General features: G+C 45.4%; 1 protein-coding gene across 1 annotated transcript in view; it reads left to right on the forward strand.

The window, feature by feature from the left end:
• Positions 1 to 16347, forward strand: part of DRC11 (dynein regulatory complex subunit 11) — a gene marked incomplete at both ends in the record, with an annotated part of 103227 nt that extends 86880 nt beyond the window's left edge. Inside the window, 4 exons of the mRNA XM_084289409.1 lie at positions 5653 to 5739; positions 8723 to 8900; positions 12129 to 12367; positions 16261 to 16347. Coding sequence (XP_084145535.1) covers positions 5653 to 5739; positions 8723 to 8900; positions 12129 to 12367; positions 16261 to 16347 — 591 coding nt within the window. The remainder of the gene's footprint in view (positions 1 to 5652; positions 5740 to 8722; positions 8901 to 12128; positions 12368 to 16260) is intronic.
• Between the last annotated feature and the right edge of the window lie 10826 nt (positions 16348 to 27173).

The following is a 27173-nucleotide window of genomic DNA, read 5'->3' on the forward strand; positions in this document are numbered from 1 at the left end:
GGTATCCTGCAGCTGACATGTAGTGTGAGAGCTGTAAATATAAAATGCTACTGTCAGACCTACTGCAGTACACCTCGTTGAAGTGCTTTGCATGCAGATGATTACTGAAGGATTCACCTGATCTCTATAATCGGAGACTTCTGGCCTTTTTGGCCTTTTTTTTTTTTTTTTTTTGCAAACAGCAACTGTGAATGTTGTCAAGCAAGCTTTCTGCTCCAGCTCTCTCCAGAAGTGCCTTATGTGAGCTAGCGAAGCCTACAGTTGTAAGTGAATGACAGGAAACATGGCAGTTATGTTTCTGTTATCATACAACCCATGTAACCACTGTTAAACACCAGGATTTACTAAATATGAATTAATGGTGCTCTGTGATAGAGGTGAAGTAACCCTGCATTTTCATTTACTTATCATATCAGCAAACAACAGAGTTTCTATAATGAAAGGAAACTCTGGAGAGCATAAAATGACATTCAGGAAACTTTCTGTCCATAACAGAGTGTTGAGTGCTGGCAGTTGTTTTGTGGGAGACACCCTAAACAAGTGAACAGCACTGGAAAAAATGAAGCTTTAATTTGTTTCAGATGCAAGAGCCAAATTCATCCCCCACCCCCCTTATTTCTGGGAGGAGACTTGCAAGAGACATACCAGCCCTGATCCAAAAAAGAAACTTGTGTGTTACTCAAAGCAGGCATTTTAAATGTCATATGGAGGAAATGACTTCTCATACCAGAACAGGAAAACACCAACATTTCAATCTGCCTATTCAAAGGAAATGTAGGGAAGATTAATATTGAATAGGAAAGCTATTGAAAGAAGCTGGAACACCAGGCCCAAGCTCTTGTGTCCTCCATAAAGACAAAGTCCACCAGGTCAACTGTGCTTCTGAGAAGAAAAAATCCGTCTCTAACATCCAAATAATTCCCTGCAGTTCTCAAAACGAATCTCATCCTTCAAGCACAAACCAGAACATCCTGGAATCTCTCATTTAAGCCACATTTTCCATTTACTGAGCCAGCTTGAGCTCAAATGGAGCTTTCTGCCAGCTTGTACCAACCAAAGGCTTGGCTCTCCCGTTCCCATCAAGGCACAAACACAGCTGCAACAGTGCTACAGCTTACAGAAAGGGTATGAAGGAAGATAGTGAGGTAAACAAACTAAGGGAAATCCAGAAAGGATCATGGAGAAAACACAGAAGGCTGATTCAGTGACACAGAGGTGTTAAAACACAGGTAGTTCACAGGGCTTAACTCCAAGGCAATAAAAGCCACAAGCACTGGTCTTCCATTAGCAGCCATAAGGCAGCCATCAGGTTAATCACTGCCAGAGTGAGACAAGCCCTCTTTCAGCAGGGCCACAGCAACAGAAAGCACATTGTGCAGAAAAGCCACACACGGGAAAGGGTTATGAGTGCAACACTGACCAGGCTAAAAGGTTGGGAAAGCAGTGGTCAGGAGGAAATACCAGCACAGAAATCGTGTATGTGTATCGACAGCTCAGCGTATGCTGTGCAGCCGCCTGTACTGAAGGAGTGTTACAGTGCTGCACAAGTATTTCAACACCGTCGAGACTGCATTATCAGGCTATTTGGTTATGCTGTTTAGCAGATAATACTGAATAAAAGTGTTATACTAAAAAAAAAGATTGAGCTTATCCAAATCCAAATTATATAATCCTTGCATTTAGAAGCAAGGATTTTGAAATCTAGTACACTGTCAAAAATCTCTATTTAGGGCCAAAAATTACCCTTTCATTACATTTCATTACAACTGAAATTTGGAATAGCACCCTCAGCCTTTCTTCCAGCTGTCCAGAGCAATACTTTTATCTTGGTGTAGTGCAGCCTGCTAGAAGCCCAGGCACTGGAAGCCCCCGGAAGCAATGAACATCACCAGTGCTCAATTTGACTTATTTCCATGACAGAAGCTTTACACTGCTACTCTAACATTGAAAAATTCATTGCATCCTGTTAGAAAGTATTTATAGTTATTTTTCCTCTCTGTGAAGCCAGAGTACATTGGCATCATCCCTGTAGTACTGAAATACTTGCTCCTTCAGTTAAAGTCTGATCAGAGATTTCAACATCTCTGCTTTAGCTGTTTTGGAGCATTTCTGTGAATATAAACTTCAGATCAAGCAGTTTTCAGCAACAAATTCATCTTCAGGAAAACTTAGACTTGCATCTTTTAGCAAAATTCCTTCAAGTTTAACCAAAACCTTCAAGTTCGGAAGAGCTGTGAGCATACAGCCCCTGCTAGAATCAGGTTTCTGTACTTTGATGTGTACTGATTTCACTATTAAACTCTGGCCCTCACGCGTGAAAAAGTTAACACAGTCTAACAAAAAATGCTGATTGACCCTTGTATATTGATAGACAGCAAGAAAAGACTCTCTCAATAATTTCCTGGAAGAGCAAATGAAGCCTCCATTGCTCAGTGCTGACCGTCAGACAGCAGCTTCCAGCACAGACCGCAGCTGACTCAGTGCAGTATTAGAAGGGTTAAGGAGCCATCTACTGGCAGCTCCAACAAACTGGAGAATGCAGCAAAGCTAATAACATTTCAATTACAAATTAATTATGTACAGTGCATTTAATTATCCATGGATTCAAACTGTCCATGGATAATTCAAATGAAGCACTTTCACGGGGATGTGCAGTCTGCTACTTATCTGCCAACAATGTAAATTAGATGCTGATAGATTCTGGGTGCCTGATCTGGCAATAGGAAGATGACTGAAAAGCAGCGTGCTGACTTCAGTTACATTAGCACCTACCAATGCCAGGAAAATAGATTCAGGCCACTTTATAGATCTAAGTCATTTCCTTAAAACAGAAAGCCCAGAAAAAATACCTGTTTAAGAGCCAGCCAGAACTGAGCTTCTTCATTGCATTTCCACATAATTGGTGGGTAAAAAAGGGGACAAAAAAAAAAAAAAAAAAAAAAAAGGACAACAAAAGGTGTGAAAATACTGAACGTTTTTCCTTAAGAGTTAAAATGAAACTGTAGGCTGATTAAAACCTTCAGGCTCCATTTTAGAGAGCTGCTAACCACTGAAGTCACCTCTGAGCCAAATGGGGAAGATCTGCATCTCCAGACTGCAGCAGCCCCATGGAAGAAACGACATGGTTCCCTTTGAAGTACCTGAGCAGAGCTCAATCCCTGCCAAAAGCTCCAACAGCCTCAGTAGCCTCCCCCACCCCAATTCTCCTTGTCACATCACACTGCAGCATCAGACACACAGGTATGGAGGAAACACTGCAGAACAGCTACACTGCTCCCCAGACTTCATACAGATGCAGCACCTCTCAGAGCAAAACACACAGTGCTTCTTTACATTGACTTAAACTGAGCAGTAACCCGTGTCAGTATCTGAGACATCACCAGGGTCATAAAAGTGAACAACAAGAGGAGAATGCATCACAGCAAGAGCAGATCCCGTGGTGACAGAGTCTACCAGGGTGGTAATGCATGCACATGCAGCTGGTAAACTTGACTAGACAGCATGTCACTAGCCCAAACCCCAGCCAGGGAAAAGTAGGTTTCAAGGGGAGCAGTCTCACCTTACCTCAACTGACCTCCTCCCCAGGCACACACAGACAACAAAAGTGAAAAATTTATTGTTATCTTATGCTTCAGAAGGTAAAGGGAAGCATTAGAAACATCAGGAGAGCCCAGGTGATAGCCCATACATTAGCAGTACTGAATTTAGTAAGGAACTCTGAGTCAATTTCCACACATTAAAATAGATTTCAGAGTCAGCACGTGAAATGCAAATATTGTTCTTTAAGAAGGCACAAGTTTCTTTTAGCAACTAACCTACAGCTTACCTTTTTCTTCCCAAATTTTAATTATCCAAAGAACACCCATCACACCACCATTGCTACATGACCGCTACAACATTACTCTTCTCTGCTTGCCTCCAGACGTATTTATAAGCTGCCATGTGCTGACTGAATTCACCTGCAAGTGCAAATCAGTGGGGCTGATTTGCATTTTCTGCAGGTGTCTGAGCCCTTAGATAACAGGATACTCAGCAGAAAAACCTGTGTCTAAGGCTGCTGCACAGTTCAATTCAATGAAAACCCTAAGCTTGCTCTCTCCACTGTACCTGTATGCAGGCTTAGGAATATAAAACAGACCTCTGAAAATAGATAAATAGAAGATAGATAAAAATCATCTGACCTTAAAAGGGCAGTTAGTATTGCTGTACTATTTTAATCCATCATTTTATTCAGGCTTGCATACTCAATACATTGCAGGACTGAGAAGTTACCCTTTACAGTTTTACACACAGATAAATGTTCACAGAACTGCCTAGGCGCACATATCCGTTTTTGCAGGATATTCATATTATTTTTCATGATATGATGCATTGTTTTCTTTAATCCCCGTTATTAACGCTAAATAGCCCCAGCTTTCTAACAGAAGAGAAAGCTTTATTTTCCTTGATGAAGCCATTCTGAACTCGGAGGTACCACTTGACATACTCTAGGGCTGACATGAGACATGTAGCTGCAAATAAAGTGCCACATGCCAAAGATGGCATTGTTTCCACCTCACCCCATCGGCAGCACAGCAGAGCAAGTAAATTTAACAGCTTTCATCTACTATTCTTTTCCCCTGTCTTCCATCCATTTTTAATGTACAGGCACACACGCACTCTTGGTGTTTTTGAAACGTGTCCATAAAAATGAACTATAGGGCTTTGAGGGAAGATGTTCATGACTTAATTCTTCCTGCACTGTCTGTCAATCAAACACTAGGCTTATGATAAATACAACCTATGGATTTTGTATGCTTCCTGCCTGGAAACAGCAGCTTCAACTGCGGAAAAAAAAAAAAAAAAAAAAAAGAAAGAAAAAAAAAAATCAGGAGAGAAGAATGCTGCCTCGTTACCCATTGACTCCTCCAGCCATCACTTCTGTTGCTGAGCGAAGCAGCAGAGCTCAGAAGAGCCACTGGAAAGTGATTAAAATTTGGCAGTAGAATGTCTAAACCACCGGCGTTTCTATAGCAATAGGGAGAGTGCAAGATGTGAAAAAGCCTGTAGCATTGCTGCCATCCTGCTGTGAACCAGAGGTATAGTGCTCTCACTTTGGAGCTGGAAAGCCCAATTCTGCAGACCCCCCTTCAAATTTAACAGGCTCCATTTTAATTCCTTGGCTAACTGCAAATTAAATGCTACGTTGTAAGCCAGAAGATTGCATACCAGCCTATTTTACCGAAAGATGAGCATTCAGTAGCCACATCGTGCCCCTCTCCCTGTCTGTTTTGACCTCAGAAACCTGGGGAAGGATCCTATGGGCAACCAGCGTAAAGCTGCTGGTGGTCTGCATGCCACTGACCTCCAAGTCCAGGTTTTAGCAGCTGAATTTGGGTTGGGAAATGCAGCACAATCATAGCAGTCAGCATGATCTGATTTGGGTTGGGTTCTCCACATTAGATTCCTAAACAGAAACTGTTTGATTTGCCAGGTCTACTCAGCAGAGCCAGTGCTATCCATGAGTGCTGAACGTTCCCAGAAAAAAAAAAGTAAACCAAGCTAATTTTAACTGCTGAAATATGGATTCAAAAGCATAATTACAGGCACCCGGGTATGAAATTGTAGCCATTTTAATCAACTTCTTGCGTCCTCTCTCCCATTTTCTCTTAGGTGGCTAAGCAGCTGCAGCCTTCAGTCGTGTGGATTGGAGAGACAGAAAAAACATTTTATAAATCAGTGCCGAAGGCTGAAGAACAGGTGAGTTGCTCCCTTTTTATTTCAGTGCAGATAATTTCTCCTGTTGCCTTACACCAGACACAAAGGAACAGGTGTATTTCTTAGCTTAGCACATACCAATATGACCAGACCTGCCAAAGCTTGCTTGTTAATAGCTTGTCTCACTAACATTTTTTTTTTTCTTTTAAGAGAGTCTTGTGACCTCTTGGGGGCTCTTAAGAAGTCACATTTCTCTCCTACACACCCGTACTTGCTTTATTTAAAAATAGTCCAGTCGCTGCTCATCAGTGCACTGAAAAGCAGAAGAGAATAATGGAGAATTTCAAAATATGAGGAGAGAAACTAAAAGTTAGGATGAGCTTAAATTGTTCAGCTCTATTAATTTGAGAAATTGGATGGAGCCAAAGTGAACAATAAAGGAACAAGGATAAATTTCCACTGTGAAAACAAAGAGCATATATTAAATAGTTATGTTTACAGATTATTTTCGTTGGACTCCCAGGAGTCCCATTTCCATTGCTTCCATTCCTTCCTGTCTTGTGTAGCTTCCCCACTAGAAAGAAAATTAAAACACTGCCCAATAGGCACGGCAACTCAGCAACCACAGCAGAGAGCAATTCCCCTGAAATCCTGATTAGGTTCATGCTGCTTGCAAAATATTTTGATTTTAGAACTCCATGTGAAAAATTAAAACTTTTTTCCTAAGGCAAGTCCTGCGTGTCTAGGCTACGTGATGGACACACACCTGGTGTTTTGGAAGACCTCATCACCTTGGATGAGGCTGTTAACTTCTGCGAGGGCTGCACGAGCTGATGGGTGTGCACTGATCGATGCCCTCTGGTGGTCCTTACACCAAAAGCAAACCTTTCTATTCAGCTCAAATTTTCACAGCAGGTGCAGTTGAGGATTCAAATTAAAACTAGGGACCAAAGATTGCCTGGCACAATCATGATTTTTAACTGTTTTGAAAGCCTCCAGTGAGGAAAAATTTCTCCCCGTGCCCTCCTCAGAGTCAGGGGTATCACCCCTGTCCCTGCAATCCAATCACTAGATCTGCAGGTATTTGATGAAATGTCTCCTCTGCACTTGGTGCAAGTGGGGGGCTCCAGGCTTGGAGTCACTCATGTCCCACTTAGCTCACAGCATAACCAATATTCGGAGCCAGGGAGCATGAAAGAGGAGGGACAGGCAGAGGCAACTGGCAGTATGGGGAGCCTTCCCTAGGAGCACTCAGGAGAGGTGGGCTTTGGAGAAGACGAGCTAAATTCAGCCCTCAGAAGCTGGAGGGACTGGAAGTGACTTTACTAATCCCAGCATGACATTTCTGGTACCGTGACTGAGAACCTGGTAAAAAGACAACTCAAATTCTTCAAATGCCCACTCAAAAATAGTCTCTCTCCAATCCTCTGTAAGGGATGCAAAGCAGTCAAATATCAAATATGTTATGGTAACCCAGTTGCCAAGGATGATGTGCAAGCAGTTCAGCCACTCATACTTACGCAAATAAGGGTCACCTTCACAAATCACCCCACTTTTCTCCAGCTCAGGTGCACATGATGGCTGAGATCCTGGCTTGCCTGTTTGACAGCTTCTCTTGCTGCTGATATATTTCTTTCAAGGCGGAGGAGATATTATTAGCTTTCAGTACATATCCATTGAATGTGTGCACTGTGGACACACATCAGTTTCAAAGTGTAACAGGAGCTGCTGGCACACAACTGCCAGTCTATCTTAGTAGGCTTAACACGAGAGTGGAACTTTTCACTTGTGTCTGGAACTGGCACAGCCATTTAAAATCTTAAAATTAAGATGAGCACATCTAACAAACCATGAATTAGTGCTAACAAACCATGAATTAGTGCGAATCTGTGGATATTATGTCATCCAAAAACTTGATGTTCGAAATGTAAGGAATAAATTAGGACTTATTTTCATAAGTAAGGGGTGAAAATGGAAGCAGACAATTAAAAAAAAAAAAAAAAAAACTCTGCATTTTCTAATAGAGTCTATTTTCACAGCAGAAGACATCTTATTAACATTAGGAAGGCTTGTCTGAAATTGAGGAAAGATTTCTCAGGTACCTGCTTACTATATAGTAAAAATCACAAGGTGACCCAGTGAAAGGTTTTCAAGTGAGTGTGACTGACTTGGATGTTAAGTCTCAATCATTTCTGGAGAGGCTTCTGAGTCATTAGACTTTTCTGAATACAATATACCACCCTAACCCATTTATTCAGTTATGCCTTTGTTAACTGTAGAGCGACATCACAGCTATTTGATGAATCTTCTCCAACCCATACTCACTTGAGCATTACCAAATGTAACTATCCAATAAGAAGTTTTGCTCAACAGTCATCTGTTCTGTAAACAGTAGTTCAATTTTTATAATAAGGTCAAACAGTATTTATCACAAAGAAATGAATGTTGAGTTCAAAGAGCTTGTGTTCCTGGGTTAGAGCCTCAGCAAACTAAAATGACAGCAGAAATCAGGGAACATATCTTTCACATTTAAAACACCAGTAAGGATTGGTAGATCATAATGTCCAAGAGCTGTGAGAATTCCAGACAAGGTTACACACCCAGGTAATTTTTCTATCTGTTAAGATTCATCAGGTGCACAGGTCCAAGCAGTATTTCTCCTTGAACTGGAAGTCAGGCTTTCCTGCTTTAAATGAGTTGTTGCTTCCTTCCTGCTTTTCAATAAGAGGACCAGCAGATGCACTAGTAAAAGACACAAGCACCCAAACCCACAAATACATAGGCAGAAATCAACTCGAATTGCAGAAGACAAAGGCTTTCTACTTAGGTTGAGAATCTAGTCTGTTTATACTAAATGCAAATAGACTTCTGAAAAAGAGCCCAAAATCCCATTGTATATAACATGTCTATGTCCAATGTACATGTCTATGTTACTTATATCTAACATAGCTTCACCTCATTCACTCTAAATTGTCAGTCTTAATAACAATTCTTGCCTCCTTGTGTTTACATGTACACTCTGAAGATGAGCCCAAAACGTCTGGAAAAGATTCTCCCCAAATTCCTTAAGGCTTTGAAAGCACAGGACAGAGTGCTGCTAGTGGGAACCACCAGACGTCCCTTCGATGCTAATCTCAAACCTTTCTGCAAAGTTTACCAGAAAATTATTATGATTCCTAGGCCTGACTATGCTTCAAGATTTGGCAAGTATTTCAAATCATTGTGATAATTACTACTGCTTAACATCCATGTTTATTGTCTGGTTATCATCAGAATTGTTTTTAAATACAGTTTGTACCCCAAGTACTTCTCAGTTCTGGATAATTTAAGTAATACTGGAACACACTACCCCAAAGATCAGATATTAAGAGTGGAAGCTGGGAAAATGGTTTAAAATGCTCTCCTGTGGTGACTAACATTTCTTCTCAAGTTTTTGTTTAGAGTGCATTGAAATCAGCCCAAGCTGTTTTTTGTTTTTTTTTTCAGTAAATGAATGATAGGATTCTGTTTCAGTGCACATTTTCTATTTTAAGCTTTTCTTTTTACACAGGGAATTTCTGTTGTTCCTATCTAGTTTCCAAATTCTAAACAATACATTTTTGGGCCTCTCCATAAACAGAACAATGTCTGGAGGATTGGGTTTTGTTGCTATCAAATTCCATTTTTGAACTTACAGATCATGAGGGACATTGTAGAGACATCCAAGATTTTGCATTTCTAGCCTACCAAATGTTTACAGTGGTAGACAGGCCCTCCCAAGGTCTGTTAAATTCATTGGGTACCAGCAATGCTGCAAGTCAAAGCTTCTAAGAACTGTGCCTTTTGTTCAACCAACTTATGCGGCTAGAAAAAAAGACAAACTTTTAAGCATGGAAGTTTGTCTTCAGGTTTGAATTGCCTTGCAGTCTGAAATAGCTAAGCATTGACTAGGATGAAATGTTCCAAATTAAACTTAATAATGTGAATCAATTACTGCAAGAAAAATGATAGTCGTTCACATCCTTCAGAAGTGGCTGGCAGATGGGCTTTTGTTCCCAGAAGTATATATTTTTTTCTGGTTACATCATGTGATTTAATACACTTCTCCGGGTACTATGGATTCTAGATGTGGGGACTTGTAAAAAGAAGGGCTTTTCAGGTTCAGTCTAAAGATGATGTGGAAAAAAGATTTAGGACTATTCACAACGATACCAAACACTTCTAAGTTAGGACTCTCAGTGGTGCATTTCTCCTACCGGCAGCTGCTAGCATGAATATCCCTGTTGATCATCAGATCAAGGAAAACACTCCTTTCATGCCACTGATCTCTGATGGATCACACCCCAGAAGAATACAGAATTAAAAGAAACCACATTCAGTTCAGGGACCTCACTACACAACTGCACTCTGAGTAAACCAGACAATATTACTCCACATACTCACCTTATTACAAAATGATGCAACTGTATTGTGAAGTCCATTTTTGTAGTGCCTTTCGTGGAGGCAGCCAAGGTATAGAGATGATGTGTGTTTGGGCAAGCTTAAGACAGGTTTTGACTGCCTAGCGCATTGTAAATCTCTCCCACATTCAATAATTTTCATAGTGTGGATGGGAAATGGTCTCTAAGCAAGCTAACATGTGTTTCATGTTACGTTACAGCTCTGATAAATTACTAACAGATAAGGGACATGAGTAAGACCTAGAGAAAGGAGGTGATAGCATCTGAATTTAGCTAGTTCACTGCTGGGGATTCAACCTGTCACATTCTGGGATTCTCACCACTAATTTGGAGTCACAAAAAGGGCCAGCCAAAGGGATTTCAACTTGCAAACTTCAGAAAGCCCCCAAAAAGTTAACTCTTGACATTTTAAAGCAGATTAAACTTGTAGTTTTAATTATCTGACATTGTCCCATTTAAGTGCCTGGCTTTTTCTTTAGCTTACACCTTCCCTGAAGTTCAGTGGAAATAAGATACTAACAGTACGGAGCACTCACCTTCCTATTGTGACAATTTCCAGTGCCTGACGCCCAATTTGAGAACTAAAGAAACCTATTTGGGCAGAAAAGCCATGGCGTAACAAACATTCATAGCCACTGTGCACAAACTTTATGTGTTCACTACAACCCTTTGTTTTGCTACAAACCAGAATACTCCAATCTGTGCATGATGGAAACTGCAAGCATACAATGGAAATCAGTAAACTGGGAGAGTCACGGTCCTCTCCTGGTTTCCTGCTATTAATCACCTGGTGGGTAATTATCTCATATTTATGCATGACCCTTCCTGCAAGATAAGCTGCAGCACCAAATACACAGCTATGCAGAAGCAGTGATCGCTGTTGTGTGCATGAATTCCTCCATTATAAATCACTGATATGACCAATAGTTATTGAGCACGGTTATAAATCTAGTGGAAGATCACAGTTTGGCCAAGAGAAAAAGGTAGTACAAAGTTGTCAATAGTTATGGGCACAAGTCCCTAAGTATCTACACTACAATCCAAGGAAAAGTCAGGCAACTTTTCTCCATTACGTGACCGACCCAGAAGCCAGTAACATTAACTGTCCACCCAGTATTTTCATACTACATATGAAACAAAGGATACTCAAACAAGCTCGTCATCATTCAAGAACTTTTTAAAGGCCTTTATGCATGATTCTTGTTTCTTCCAAGTGCTTTCAACATAAAGCTTTAAAGAAAAGTATAGTGAGATGGTATGAAAGTTTTACTAAGCTTCTCTGAGACAGTCCATTACTATACAAAGGACAAAACAACAACACAAAACTTTTTACTACTATAACTTTATTTTGGTAAGGAAAATTTGAGGCACTCCACAAACATGTAAAAGCTCCGTGTCTCAGTGTTTCACATCTAAAAGATACAAACAGGTTCGCCATTTAATTAAGCAAAATGCCAATCACAGAGAAATTTACACCTGGCATTTGCAACATGTGCCTGCATAGCTGGAGGCCTTTGGCTTCTAAACCAGATATTGAGTCCCCATAGCAGCCCTTGGTTCAGCAGGAGTCACCTGTGATCAGGGTCACGGAAATAAAAGCAGACTGTTAATAAAGGCACTTCTCTCTGCACACACAAATGGGAAAATTCTGGACGAGTTCTCCCTCCATATACACGCAGGAATATTTAAGTAGTTCTTTCCATTTTCACACACATATCCACCTCACGTTATGTGCCCTTAATGACTTTCTGAAAGTACTGACTGGTAGCCAGCAATGGATCACTAATGGTTTAAGAACAGATGTGCCTAAAGGCCTCTATGCTGCAAATCTGTGGATGAAAGAAGCAGCAAATGAGAAAAAATTGAATCTTGGCTTCACTGACCGATACCTTTATTTCCCCAGTTCAATTTCCAAACCCAAAAGCAGCATTTCTCATGCTTTCCTTAGTGAATGTCTTTGGCATTCTCTCTTTTCCGGGTCCCGATGAGCAGTGTTATGGAAGCACATCATCCAGCAGAATGGAGGAGTGATCACCAACTTGCTGAACATAAGCTGCCTCGCGAAGGTGTCTGACGGTTTCACCCAGGGACACATCGTCCAGGTGGTGCGAGCTGTCCTGAGCGAGCTGCGCCTCCTGCAGATGCCCAGGAAGCCGCTGCGGACTGCCGAGTTCATGACTCCCCTGGCCAGACAGGACCCAGTGTACAGAGAGGAGGAGGAAACGTTTAAGGTGACACTAAGAGCTATGTTAACCGGCTGTCTTTCATCGTCCCCTGTTGTGTCCTTGTCGGCACATTTGATCCAGGGACCTGCTAATTCTGCTGATGGGTTGGCACATCGCTGTTTGAGTGATGATGTATTGCTCGACGGCGCTGAGCACCCATCTCCCCCATTTTTGGATGTCTGGCAGCCCCGGCTGTTGGGCAGCTGGATGTGCCAGGCGAGTGGTGATTATTACAGGCAGCAGCTCTGCACAGGCAGCGCGCCCGGCACGCTGCGTTGCTGAACCTGCTGCCTGCACCCAGATCGTCGCGAGCAGAGCAGCCCTCACATGCACGGGTAAACGATGCATGTGCTGGTGGCACGGTGCACTCATCCCTTTTGGCAGGCCTGGCTGTATTTTCTTGAGAAGGCAGAAATCTTGGGCATCTGGGATCTTCCGGGTGTTCCACACAGGGAGCAGGGCCTGTTTTTTAAAATTTTCTCAGACAAGAATTTTCTCATACAAGATTTTGTGTAGGGGATTAAAAAAAAATAAATTACTTTCTGCCTCAATTTCCACCCCCCAAGGCCATAAAGTTGGTGCACAACATGCACCTCAAATATACAGGGATCATCCTGCAGAGAGATACCTTTTCCACATGTAGCTCAGTAATAATTATTCTTCCCTAGACTAGGATTATTTTTATGCGGTGCTTAATTCTGCTTTCACTGTATTGCATTTGATTTTCCTAATAATGGGAACAGTTTATCAATCTCAACTACAGGTCTACAATTTATTTGCCATAGTAACTTCAGTGTAGCTTAGGGACAGTTGAACTGGGCTTGAACTAGCTCGCTGAGTACAGCACTAGAGCTTGAGGCGCTGACACCACAGGAAAATGGCACAATACTTGTCTGAGGCTCTAAAAGCCTACTAGCTGCTAGTAAAACCCTTGTCCACTGAGCAGGACGGCCCTGCTGTGCACCCAGGAGAGCTCAAGCCCGCACCAGGGGCCCCAAACGGGACAGAACTTGAGTACTAAAGCCAAGAGACCCTACAAAGGATATCTGGTCTCCCCACCCCTGCCAACTTCTTCACAGACGTGCTTACAAACCCTTGAGTTCCCCTGGCTGAAAGGGTTTCTTCTCGTGCTGCTCGTTGAATGCCCTCTGGTTTTGAATCCCCGCAGCGCCCTGCACAATAAACAGGATGTAGTTCCATGCAACTTTGTCCAAGTCTTCTTCCACGGCTAACCTAATGATAGTGCATATTTCTCCCAGCCCTGTTGAACGCTTTCCAATTTCCATTTTGAGCCATTTGGCTCGCTCAGCATAGGCAGCATTTGTGATATTTGGCAAATTACTCTTTTTTCCTCATGCTTCCTATCTAAACCAATATCTTTCCTCGGGGAAAGGCTAATGGTTCAGTGTTACAGCGAAGAAAAAGCTCATATCGTTCCCAGCTCCAAGTAGTAATCCATTTGTAGCCTGAAACATGAGAGCTGGTACTTAAAGCAAGTTTAACTCGCAAATACTATTCCCCTTACTACAAATGTGCCTGTTTTGTACAGCACGGGTATGCAGACAGCACTTCATTTGAACACTGGTAAAATGATGCTGTTCTCAGTATCCCATGGCAATCATTTCCTTGCATTAATTAGAGCCCTTAAGAAAGTATTTCCTTTTATCTGTTTTAAATTTGTTTCCCTTAAATGTCATGAAACCCAGCCTCAGCACCTGTAATGTGGCACAGGGGAAGAGGATTGTCAAAATGGCCTGCGCATTAATTAACTCCAGGATCTTCATCTCGTCTCGCACAGAAGCCCCTCTTCCCGAGCCTCTAATCATTGCCATTGCTGGACCTCTTCTGTTGCTTTGCTTTGTCCCTTTTGAAGTGGGGTGGCTAAAACTTAAAGCGGCATTCAAAGCGAAGATTAGCGCTGTGATGAATCTTTGATTTCTATTCACTGGAAACATGAATCTCCCTGTTTGACATTTATATTCTGCCAGTGTTCCAAAATGAATATAAATAATGCAAAAATTTGTGATAATGTGATTTCTTCATCCAATTTACTTGAATTTCTGCCCCAATTATATATCTGTGGTTGTGAAATTGTAAGTTATTGCGCCAGGGTGATTGATAGAAATCCTTTTACAGACAGAGCAGTGGCCCTACGGGAGCAAAGGGTGGCCCAGCCAGCTCTGCCTGGCAGCGACAGGTACAAAATCCATGTGAGACGTACGAAAGCCCATACTGAAGAGCTGTGGATGTCATCCCTCCAAGCAGCGAGGATTTTTAACTCTGCTCACAAGCAGGGCTCCTCTCCTCATGCTGCACTGAGGTCCTCAGCCAAGGCCACGGTGGTCAAAACCTGAGAGCACAACTTGCCTTTCGTATCCCACTCATGCATGAAGGATCAGAAATAGCCATCTCCAGGCTTCTCCCTGCCCTATTCCGTCCCATCTGTGTCTCTTCTGATGGAGGAATGGGTTGGCTGTGTTTAGGACAGTGAAATCCATCTGACCACCATGCTAGGAGTGCAGGGTTTCCTCCCAGACACCTCCCGTCACACCACCAAGACGTGGGTGCGTGAGAGGTTGTGTGATGCTTTAATCCGTGGAGTCAGGGCTCTTGGAGGGGGAATGCTCAGCGGATTCAGGCAATTAGAGCAGAGATCAGCACTACAGCTGAACGTTTGACAGCTGTCAGGCTTCATTTACCTGCTGACAGTATTTAATCCACAGCACAAGAGGCACCAATAGGGTGGCTGTCATCAGCCCCTTTCTGGGACTCAGGGAACCCTTGGACACCCACGGGGACCATCCAGGACTGAGAGAGGAACAAGGGCTCATCTTCCCTCTGTGCTTCCAAAACCTCTTCTCCCCAAAACTTCTCTCTCTTGCTGCTGCCCGTCTATATCACATAAACATAGAGCAGGAAACTGGACAAGGCGAATTCCTATGGGGAGCCTTATCAGGTTCAAGCTGGAGGCAGCATTTTGGATGGATCATATGGAAAGGACAGACTAGATGGGATGTTATAGGGTGGGAGGGTTGGCAGAGACAGCAGCCCAAACAAAGGGCAGAGGAGACGCAGTGGTGGCATTGAATAGTAGTCTGTGGTCAGAGGAAAGACATTCATTCCTGGGGCAGCGTATAGATGAGTACGGCCAAGAGGGAATGCATTTTATCAGTCATGTCAGCACCTACTGGCATTTCAGTCTCCGGCGTAGGCAGGACTTTGCTGATAAAGGTTCCTGTATGTACATGTGGGGAATGACAAGTCCCTGCACATTACTAATTTTAAAGCACTACCCTCTCCTTCATTTTACATGGTTTTAACATGGCCGAGAACTGCCTTGTTGACATTACAGCCCAGGAGCTTGGCAAGTTTGCAGAGCAACTGTACCAAAATCATTTACAAGTCACAGGACTGTGAACAGGCATCTGAAAGCAATAAACAGGTTTTTAATGTTTGGGGTTTGTTTTGTTTCTTAAGCTCTCTCATTGAAATAAAAACTGTCTGGATTGATTTGCAGAACCATGAGAAGCATATGCTTTGTCTACTGCCAAGTTCCAGACCAGAGGGGGTTTTGACAAGAGCTATATACCTCGGAAATAGGGTTGATCATAGAACTTCTAACATTTCCATAACTATAGCAACACAAATGGCCCGGCTAAGTATTCCTGTTAATGAGACACACTTCAAGCGAGCAATTGCTATACTTCTTGTTATAACAATGTTCTCAAGAGATCTAAGGATTTCATTTCTGCTTCTCCACAAACCAGCCAGGATTTTAAGATTTTTGTAAGGAATGTCCCATTTTACTAGTAAAAAGTCTCTTAGACGTTCTTTCATGATTTTTTTTTTTTTTTTTTTTTAGTATTATTAAAACATACTCATGGTTTCTGATTCTCCAGGCTTGGTATGCCAAGACACCTCTGGGTAGAGCACGAAGCAGAGCGCTGGCAAAGAGTGAGAAAGCAGGAAAGGGAAAAACAAAATAAGAAAATGAAGGAAAAGAGAAAAACTAGCTTCCTCAAGACTTTTGCACACCAGTCACAGCTCTACTTCACCGAAAAGCGAGGAGACAATAGGAAAGCAGACACTTCAGAATAATGCATCGCAAGTTACAGCTACCCCAGGAAACAGAAGTCATTTCTGAATGTATTTTTAAAAGTTACAAAATAGGATGAGACATCAATGTGACATGTAGCTCTCAGAGGATAAAGAGTTAATGGCCACTGACTTGCTCAAGCATTATTTATTCTAAGAGGTTTTAGGGGGCAGAGGGGTTCATTACTCAGGACTGAAACATGCCATCAACTTTTAGGCTATCCTCATTTATTTCAGCAAGTAACTCTCCTTAAAAATTGATGTCACATTAATGTCTTTCATTACTTTAATATCCTATATGCTTTATAAAACTAACTGCTTTATATATCTGTAAGTCTAATGTGTTACAGTTCTCAATAAAACTATTACGGCTATAAAGACTGCTTTTTAATTGGGATGGATTATAAGACACTTAATGCAATCTACCAGAAGCTGAATATTTACATAGCCACATGAGGACCAGCACTTTTTCACCTTTTGATGCATCACAGAAAGCAACATTAAAAAGCAGAACAAGAGCAAAAGCAAACGGTGAGGTTAGGTTTAGTGGATGTCCTGAGTACAGTTTTGTAGTACAAAACCCTGTCCAATTATCTTGTTTGCCCAAACTGCAATGTATCTGCTGCTCAAAATAAATAAATAAATAAATAAATAAATAGATTATATGCAACAGAACAGCAGTGGTTATGGCATTAGGGAATATGGTCACAGAGCCTCAGCTTTCTAAAAGGTTGTTTCCTGCTGTGTTAAACCCAATCCAGCCCAGACTGCTTTAGCCTTTTCTTCTAAATCCAGTCCTGCAAGCTCTGTGTGTGCAAGGAACCCACTGGTGAGAGTCTACCTCAATACTTTCAGACTCCTGTGGGATCACAGCAGATGTTTCTGTGTTACTGGGCACATGGAGCACTGTGACTCGAATGCTGTCTTCACAGGACCTGAGCCACTTGGAGGGGCAGATTCCCTGGTCCTGTGCTTTGACGTAGCGTTTCCTACTCATTAGAGTGGGTTAGGCCTAAAGTCCAGCTATCACAAGGAGCAAGTTCAGGGAGCTAAGCCTGCTCAGAAACACAGAGCACCAAGTAGTCCGTGGTAGTATTTGGACAGGTATCTGTAAACAGATGCACCATGCACGCCCTGCAGTTACAGTTCACTTTGGGCGCAATTCTGGGTCACAGCAACTGCTCACTGTGTGTTAACATCTCCTTAATGTGTCTTCTGGGTAAAAGGGAATGATCACATTTTAATCCTTTCTGTATCTTTGTAGTGTACCTCCCAACCCCTTGCTGCCCCGCTTCCCTGCTGGAACAGAGTCTTTTCATCAAAAATACACTGGCCAGGGTCTTGTAGAAAATATGCTCTGACCCAGGTGCTTCGTACATAAGATGTTTTAGGACAGAAATTCTGCAGAAAGGCGAACACCCACCCAGAAAACTGCTTGAGAAGCTGCTGTAACACAGCATGCTGTGACGGGGGTGGAATTGAGCCCTTCCTGCTCGTAATGAGAAATCAGCTGGAAAAAAGATGCTCCTGGAGAAGGTGAAGTCAGAACAAAAGCCCGTAAAGATTCCTATAGGCAACTAACTGTAGAGAAAACAATTCAAGTAATCATATCATTGAGCACAGCGGAGGGAACTGGATGGCTCTGGTTAATAAAGTGAATTTTCTCCCTGAGGGAAGGGAAGAACAGGCTGTCGTGCTCACACAACACATGGGCTAGAGCTGCCCTGACTCGGGCTTCCCGTGGTCCTTTTTGTCTGGTTCCTCCTGGATGCCTGGCGTGGGGTTCCCCTGGGTTTTAGCCATCCCACCTTGAGCCTGTGTCCCCAGAGCTGCCCCAGAGGATACAAATCCCAGGAGAGGAAATGCCTGCTGTGCAAACCTCGGGACTGCTCCTCGCGTGTGAGTCCTCACCACCAGCCTCCAGCCACCCCAGCAGTAACCCTGACACCAGGGACCCAGCGAGTAGGAGCTGCCAGGCCCTGGATTTAATCACTTGCAGCAGAGCAGCTACAGCATTTGGCTTTCCTCTCCTTATTCTTTCTTTGCAGACGCCCGCTTGGTTGCAGCAGGCTGGTTTAACAAATTTGGCAGCAGGTCCAAATTAAAAAAGGGTCTCTGCAACTTCATCCTCGGTGAGAAGAGCCAGACGCTCGAGAGAAGTGGCAGGGTTTGCGCTAAAAGCCTCTTCGCTGCTCTCCTCTACAGGCAAACTGATTTGGATAATTCTGTCCTCAATCTTGCAGACAGTGGAATACTCCTCTCCACAACAGGTTTGACAGCAGAACGTGATGTGATGAAAAGACTGCATTTAGGTTGGATGTAAGCAAGACCATTAAATAATATTTCAGCATGTTCAGTGCAGCCTCGAGAGTGAAGTAATACGCTGACGGGCAACATCCATCTCTGGGGGCACGACTCTGAGCCCATACAGGAAGGACGTGTGAACATCTCACCTCCTCAGGTGGGCTTGGCAGGGCAGAAGCCTGCAGTTTTCCCCCAGTATTCAGTATAAGGGGGAGGCAAAAAGCCCTAGAACAATTTATCTTCTAAGTATAGCTTGCAACGGTGGCTGCTGGTGGCATAAAGTGCAAAGCTGAATTTCTGTTTTTTCCAGGGGAAACCACAGCTGGTGTATCTACAGACAGCTCTGTGGGTGAGGGGTACAATGAAGAGGGGATAAACCCTCAGCAGTCTAACTCCCAGGGCAAAACCAGCAGAGAGCAGGCAAATTCTGCTTCGTGGAACTGCCTTTAGTCAAGCTCAAGCTCTCCTTTTGTCCTCTTGGGGGGGTGAGGAGCAATTTTAATGCTATTTATAATTATTATTACAGAAAGTGCAGCTCCTTGAAAATGAAGCTGTTGCATCAAGCAGAGCCAACAGGCAGTAATTTCAGTGTCAATGGCTGAACTATTCAATTAAGTGGCCCTGGCTGGATCTCCGACGCCCGTCCCGCTGTGAGGCTAATAGTGCTCTCACACGTCGTGCTGCCAGAGGTGCTGCACCGGGCTCGGGCTGCTGCAGATAAAAAGGACTATGGCTATGCTGAGCCTAGCTGCAGGGCAACTAATGCTTGCCAGCTGCAGCCTCCTGGCACAACGATCCCGAAATGGGATAAGGGAGAAAAATCCCCATTATTACCCCTGTCCTCTCCTCGGTCTTCAGCAAGTGGCTGTGGCAGAGGGCACCAGGCTGCTTTGCCTCCTGGCGTGGCAGTGGGAGGCAATCCAGCAGCACCAGCAAAGTTGAGAAAAGAAGCTGTCACGCTCATTTATATATGTAAGTGATCTAGAGAATTATCAGCTAAATTATTTAAATGTCCCATTACTATTAAATTACTGGGCATTCATTGTAAGAACAGTCATAATACAGTAACTAATTTGGTATTAATGTGAATGTCAGCGTTTCATTGCAGTTATTTTGTACTTCATCATAAGATAATTTACCAATAAATTAATTGGCTTAATTGCTTCCTCCGAACCCGGGAGAGCTACATATGACATGACTTTTTAAAGTGTTCATGCTCGCTCCTTGTCTTTCTGCTTCAACCACACCAAGCGGGACCCCCCTCTAAAACACCCAGGCTCCTGACAATGGGGAGGAAAAACTGAGGATGAGGGAGCAAAGTGTGACTTCGCTCTCCTGGGGACCATTGAGTCTTGGCACGTCCTTGCCCTGCAAGTTTTCAAGTACTTTAAATGTAGCCCCCATGGCCTGGTGCAGTGCTGAGCTTGGAGCAGGAGCCCAGGCAGTGGTGCCAGCACTTGGGGCCCCTCCAAGGCAAGGGATGCATCTCGGAGCCATTCTTGACAGTCTCCCTCTTCCCTAAACTCACCAGGCTGTCTTCACTTCCCAAAAACAGCACTGACCCCCAATTCCCATCCCCTGGGCATCAAATGGACTGAAGGCTGAGGTGGCACCTGCCAAACGTGCTCCAAGAGAGGTGGGTGGCTGCCAGTTTGGCACAAGACCCTCTCTAAGAAAAGTGCCATGAATAAGATTGTAGGTGTGTAGCAAATAACCTGCCTCAGATGAGATGCCTGTCTCCTGATTTAAACACTTTTGATGAGCCTAAGAAACATAAGCAGTTTACCAAAGCACGCAGAATAGGACAGATAAGAAACCAAAAACGAGCTGATCCCTAAGTCAGAAGGCACTGAGCAGGAGAGAAAATGCAGGGAGATCATTCTCAGGGTTGGGACTTCGTAGGAAATCCTTGTTCATACTGAAAACCTCACGTGAGCCAACGTGCACAAGTAAATTGTAAACGGTCACAGAATCATGGAATTATCAGGGTTGGAAAAGGCTTTCAGGATCACCAAGTTCATCTATCAGCCTGGCCCACCAAGTCCCACCACCAAGCCACGTCCCTCAGTGCCACCTCCTCATGTCTCAAATACCCCAGGGACAGGGACTCCACCACCTCCCTGGGCAGCCCCTTCCAGTGCCTGACCTCCCTCTCCATGAACAAATTCTTCCTAATGCCCAGACTAAACCTTCCCTGGCACCACTTGAGGCCATGTCCCTGCATCACCTGAGAGACAAGACGGGCACCATCAGGACACAGACTCCTCTCAGTAGCTGCAGGAGCTGCAAGGCCTCCCCTCAGCCTCCTTGTCCCCAAAACAAGCAACTCTGGCTCCTTCAGCTGCCCCTCAGCCTCGTTTCCAGGCCCTTCCCAGTGTCCTCACTCTTCCTCACATGTGCCGAGTATCTCCACAGCCTTCTTGTAGCCCCAAACTGAGCACAGCTGTCTTTGCAGAGTTACAAGGCTTATATATTTTTGACACTCCTGGCCTTCAAACAGTCTCTTCTCCTAGGTAATTCCTTTAAAACCATTTGCTCATACAAGTAAAACTCCCCAGAAGAGCCCAGCTGCCCACAGTACCCAGGGGCCTGAGGTGTTGCCCGCCACCTCCCCGCTGATCCACAGCCTCTGGGCTCCTGCAGACCCCAGCACTGTCCTCACCAGCACGTCCCATGTCTGACTGTCCCCAGCAGGGGTTCTGGCCTGGCAGCGAGCTTTCAGCCCCTAAAAAAAGTCCCTCGCTGGGTAAAAAGGCAGCAGACGACGTGAAGTCACGCTCTCACAATGCGCCTCGGGTATTATTAGATCCCTGGCTTATGTCAAGTGCTCGGGCTGTGCCGCTACAGCCAAAGCTCTCTAATCAGGCGCTGCAACTCCTGTTAAAAGCAGTGCCAACACTTGTCCTTGCTCCCTGCCAACTCCACATGAGCTGTTTTTCCTTGGTAGGCTGATTTAGAGACAGGGTTGTTGGGAGTGCTGCTGCCGGCTCCTCCGGTGTGGGGACTTCTGCATCCATCGCCGAAGCTTTCTGGCAATCCCTGTGAGCCTCCGCGAGCCTCCGGCCTCCAGAAGTTCAGGAAATATTTTCTTCTCATGGAAATAGGAAAGGCTCCTTCAGGAGCACGGTGGGTAAGGACAGCTGCTTTTCAGTTTCTTGGTTTAAATGCTTTTAAATAAATTAACATGGCTCTTCTGCAAGGAGCCAGGGATAGACCGCGGGGGACCTGGCGGGTTTGGTATGTGCTCCTCTGCCACCAGGATGGCATCAGGCCATGCACAAAATGCTGCTCGCATCTTTATTTAGGGTGATTTACCCCGGTTCTGGGCAGCCTGTGGTGCTCCCACCCCAAAGGGGCACGGTGCTGGGCTCAGCCCAATTTGGGGGCTCGACACAAGGCAATGCCTCCACCCGCAGCACACCCCAGCCGGGGACAAGACCCAGCCACAGAGTTCTTGTAATGGTTTATTGTTTAAGTTGCCATTGGAATTAAAAAAAAAAAAAAAAAAAAAAAAAGACATTTCTCAGCAAAACCCCCCAAATCCTGTAATACAAAGTGAAACTGACTGTTCTATTAACTCCCATCCTGCATCAGCAATTTTCTAAAGTGTGGAAATGTTATAATTGACTTTTCTGCTAGTAGCAAAATGTCATTTTTTCTTAATACTTCCTAAGTCAGTAATGCATTTCAAAAGCTTCTGATGCCACTACCACAACAGGACTTACAAATTAGCACATTTTTAGCTTTTCATTAAACACAATACAAAAAGTCTCATCATATTAGGGTTTCTCTCCTCATTATTGAAAGTACTGTGACTTTGGAACTTCTCGCAGCAAATTATAATGCACTCAGCCTGGGCCCATTGTAAATCAGGACTTCAAAAAAGGTGGCACGTAGTTGGTCCTCTTTAAGCACTGAAAATATCGGAGTCTATTTGAAAACGCCTTGTGTAGTCTCTCACTAGCCTTGCAAATCATCACAGCACCAGGTAGAGCTTCCTTTTATTTTTCCTCATGGCATCAAGCCATTTCTATTCTGGCCAGGAAAAGAGGATTATTTCTTGCTGGGATTCAAAAAAAAAAAAAAAAAAGGCACATGCCTAAGATAACAAGCTGCATAAGATCCCCAGATCATTTAGGATTTAGGGCTCTTTGCACACTCCCGGTGTCCATGGGGCTGTGCTCTTCAAAGCAGGGGGCTTCCTCCAGCTGGATGCCGTGGCTGCAGTACCAAACAGAGACTTCTCACCCTCAGGTTTTCCCACTAATAAGTGAACAACTATTTATTTGGTGGGTAAAGGGTAAAATCCAGAACACACAGGCACCAGAGAGGAACAGAGGCATGAGCCAAGGCTGTTTGTCCCCAGGGGAGCAGCAGCAAGGTAAGGGATGTTTAGCGGGCCAAACAGCTCGGGTTGCCCCTGGCCCCTTCAGCTGCCTCCAGCAGTGTTTTCATCCACGCTTGAGGCCACAAACCCTTACAGAAGAGAACCAGGGGTGCCGTTGTTCAGCCCCAGGCACATCCTCATTTGCCCCAGCTCCTGGTGTCCCGATTCATCCTGGAAAGCGAGGAGCAGCCGCCGAGCCTGCCCACCCGAGGGCTATTTAATGGAGCGGGACGCGAGCTTTCTAAGTAAAAATTAATCACGATCGCACTCCAGGAAGAAAAAGGATGAAGGATAAGGAGAAAGGAATGAAAGGAGAGGAAGAGCACCAAGAGCGATGAGTTGAAGAGCACAAGCCCATCTGGGCCTGAGCCATTCAGGCTGCTGTAATCGGCCAAGCCCCTGCAGGGCTGACACAGGTTTAAGGGCTGGGCACGATCCTGCCCTTGCCTGATGAGCAATTGGAGCAGCAACTAGATGGGAGGGTTTGACAAGTGATAGACAGCAAGCGAGCCCTTTGAAGCCAGTATCCCTGCACTCTGCACAAAGCTGGGGTAAGTTGTTCATGTCCTTGCTCTAATCCACGGTGCCCTCAGACATCTCCGGTGAGGAGCTGGTAGGGCAATGCTTTTGGGGGCACAACGAGGGCTCAGTTAGCCCCATCCAGGAGATGCAGCACACCCCACACGATGAAGAACTGCCAAGCTGGGACATCTACACGCCAGCACCTTGTTGACAGCTTGCCCTGATGGATGGCCAGGTGCCACAGCCAGCCCCACAAACCCACTGCCTCATCCCGATGCTCCAACAACCCATAATTTTCCAAGGTGGTGTTTTCTGCCTGTAGCCAGTGAGTGAGGGGCAGGGACCAGCAAGCAAACCAGATGGCCCTCTCGTTAAAGCACAGCTGTGCCAAGGAGAGGTCGTCTCCATAATGAATCGGGATGAGTCCCCACTAATTAATGCTGTCAAGTGAAGTTCAGATGTGTCCACTGGTCAGGAATAAATCAATCCCCCAGAAATGCATATGTCCAGAAAGGGATAGTTGAGTTTGTTCTTGTGTCCCAGAGGGCAAGCAATTATCCCCTTAACTTTCTCGTTAGGGCGCACTCGGGAAACACACTTTCAGATCTCTAAATACCTTCCCTCCACAAATGCTTTACGCCTTCAGGTGGCAAAAGCTGCTCCAGCTCGGGAGCAAAACCACGTGGGGAAGGCCTGCAGCTGCACCTGCCCAGGGCTCTGCCTCCAAAATGCCTCATGCAGCAACATGCAGCCTGCTCCTTGGCGAAGCAAAACGCAGCAAAACATGGCTTTAGCAACACCAAAACCCCTTCCCTCGCTGCCAGCCCACCCCACAGCCCTCCACCCACAGCTTCACCCAGCACAGACGCACGGCCAAGGGGGACCCACAACCTTTCCCGTGCTCCAGCCATCCCCCCCGAGGTGATCCCACAAATAACCCAGCCTGGCTAGCACGAGACCTTGCCACTGCCGGGAAGGGGGACGAGACCGCCGTGCGCCTGCTAATTAGCAAATGCCATTACCCGCTGCGGTGCCGGGGCCGTGCGACGGAAGGTCAGTTTGATGTCGTTTGCCGTGCTGGCGCTCGGCGTGACATTTCACGGCCGCATTGCTGAGGGGTTAAATAATTGGTAGCGCTCCCCTGGCCGCCCCCTCACCACCACCACCCCGTGGAAATGTGACTCCCCTTAAAACAGGATGCACACCAGGATCAGATTCGCACGTGGTGATTAGCACAGCCGCATTTCTTCAGCGGGGAGGGCAGCCGGGGGGACAGGGGAAGCCGGCACTTGGTATTTTTAGTGCAGCTAATGGCTGCAGGTTTTTACTCCTGTCTACAAGTTAATTGACAACCTTAAAGAAATAAATAAATAAGGCTGCAGTGTTACGTGGTTAGAACTGGAAAGGTTTTTTATCGTTATTATTGAATCAAGTTATTTGCATTTGAGATAGCGGGGCTGCTACAGCGCAGAATACCTGACCATATTATATAGAGCTCTTAAAGGAGAATGCTTTGGGACTATTTAAATATTATCTCATTTCCAATAACCCCCGGACAAAATCGATGCAGGCTCCTGGAGGGCACATCTTTCCCCGGGATGCTGTTTTTGCAGCAAAGCTGCTCCCCCTGCCCTGGGGGGGGGTTTCATCCCCCTGCTCGTGGCACAGCGGTGGCAGAGGGGCACCGGAGCGGCGCTGTCACATGGGGGCGAGGAGCGCAGGGGATATGAAGGTGGTGACATCTGCCTGGCAGGTTGTGTTCGTGGCAGGCAGCAGCGGGCCCCGTGGGACAAGCGGAGGATGCCGGCACCCAGGGCAGGCTGGCAGGGAGCGGGGCAGGCAGGCAGGGAGCGGGCAGAGCCGCCCTCTCGCCACCAGCCCCACAAGGTAGGCTGGGACAGCACCTGGGGGGCGCAGCCTTGGACCCATCGCGGGGAGCTTGGAAGCTTTCTTTTCCCCCCGACAGATGGTTTTCCTATTTTTTAGGGTGTGGGTGGGAGGGGGAGAGCTTTAAATCCATCGTGGGCTTCAGTCTGTGTCTGGTGGAGGCAGAGCTATGTCAGGGGCTGCTTTGCACACACGTGCTTGAAATTTTGCTGGAAAGGGTAAAAAAAATAATAATACGTAATGCCATTTTCCGCTCCCGGAGGGCAGCTTTAAATCACGGCAGGAATGCCAGGAGCAGGCAGGGCTCTCGGCACGTGCACATCCGGACCCTGACGATTTTTAAGGCAGCCAGCTCCCAGTTTTTGAACCTTCAGGGTCGACAGAACAAGTTAGCAGGGTCTGAAGTCTCCGCAGTGTTACGACTAAGTTGTTATGCGGCAGCTTAGGGCGATAACTTGGGAAACAAGCTCTCACTTTAGTCATTTTGGTTTTGCATATTGTGCTCCTTCATGTGACAGGAATGAGCTTTCCTCGTAATGCGAAGCCGGCGCAGACAATTTAAGTCATTATTAATAGATACACTTGATCTGAGGAAGTAAAATGCTTAATGTTTTGTTAAATGAGGTGTACTCTGCAAACATTCGTATTCGGGAAGAAGGTTAAGATACTACCCCGTGCTAGAGATTAATGATTGCAAGGCTACTGCTAATGGAGTGAGCATCCTTGGGCTCCCCACTGCTGGGGGCCCGATGCTGGCCAGGCCATCCCCGCTGCATCGAGCCACCCCCTACTCAGAAGGTGATCCCAGGTGTCCTGGACACCCAATTCTCTCTCCCCAGCTCTTTTTAACCCCCCTGCCAGAAATGATGTTGAATCTGTCATCGCTGTGACCCAAGGCGTGAGTGCAAATAGATGCTCACCAGGAGGGGTCGTGGAGATTTCAACACACTCCCGATGGCAGCGTAATATCTCGTGCACACCCCTTGCAAAATTAGCCCACGTCCAAGAAGGTCCAGGCTAAATATAATATTGACTACACTAAAAGTAGTATTTAACGTAGTGCTAAATATAGCAGGCTGGGGAAGGCGATGCCCTCGGGAAGGCAGTGAGAGCGGGGACATGTGAAGCCAGGCTTCCTCCGTGGCACTGCCAAAATATGACGGCGTGGCTGCTAACGGGTGGAGGGGAGAGGCGAGGGGCAAACCTCCTCCTGCTGCAGCTGAGGGAACCCAGGGGATAACAACGGGTCCTTCTTCAGACCAAAACCATGCTGCTGGTCAGTCAGGGCCAGAAGGGTGAGTGGAGCGAAAAAGAAAAGGTAGAGGAATAGCAACACGTGCCCAAAGGAATAAAATTAAAAAAAAAAAAAAAAAAAAAAAAGGGAGGTGATGGGGTTTTGAGGCTACACGAGCCCTGAGTACCACCCTACTGTCCCCCCGTGCCTGGAGCATGATGCTGAAGCTGTACAGCAGCGGCTCACGGGATGCCAGCTCTATAATTGTCACCGTCACGGACTTCTCCGGTGACCTTGAGCCACGAGCCCCTCCTTGGGGGCTCGCCGCCACCCCGGCACCTGCCCCGTGCTTAAATGGCAGCAGAAGCCGGGCGCTTTCTCCC

Source organism: Netta rufina (genome assembly GCF_964035555.1).
Source record: "Netta rufina genome assembly, chromosome: 6".
NCBI classification, from domain to species: Eukaryota; Metazoa; Chordata; class Aves; order Anseriformes; family Anatidae; genus Netta; species Netta rufina.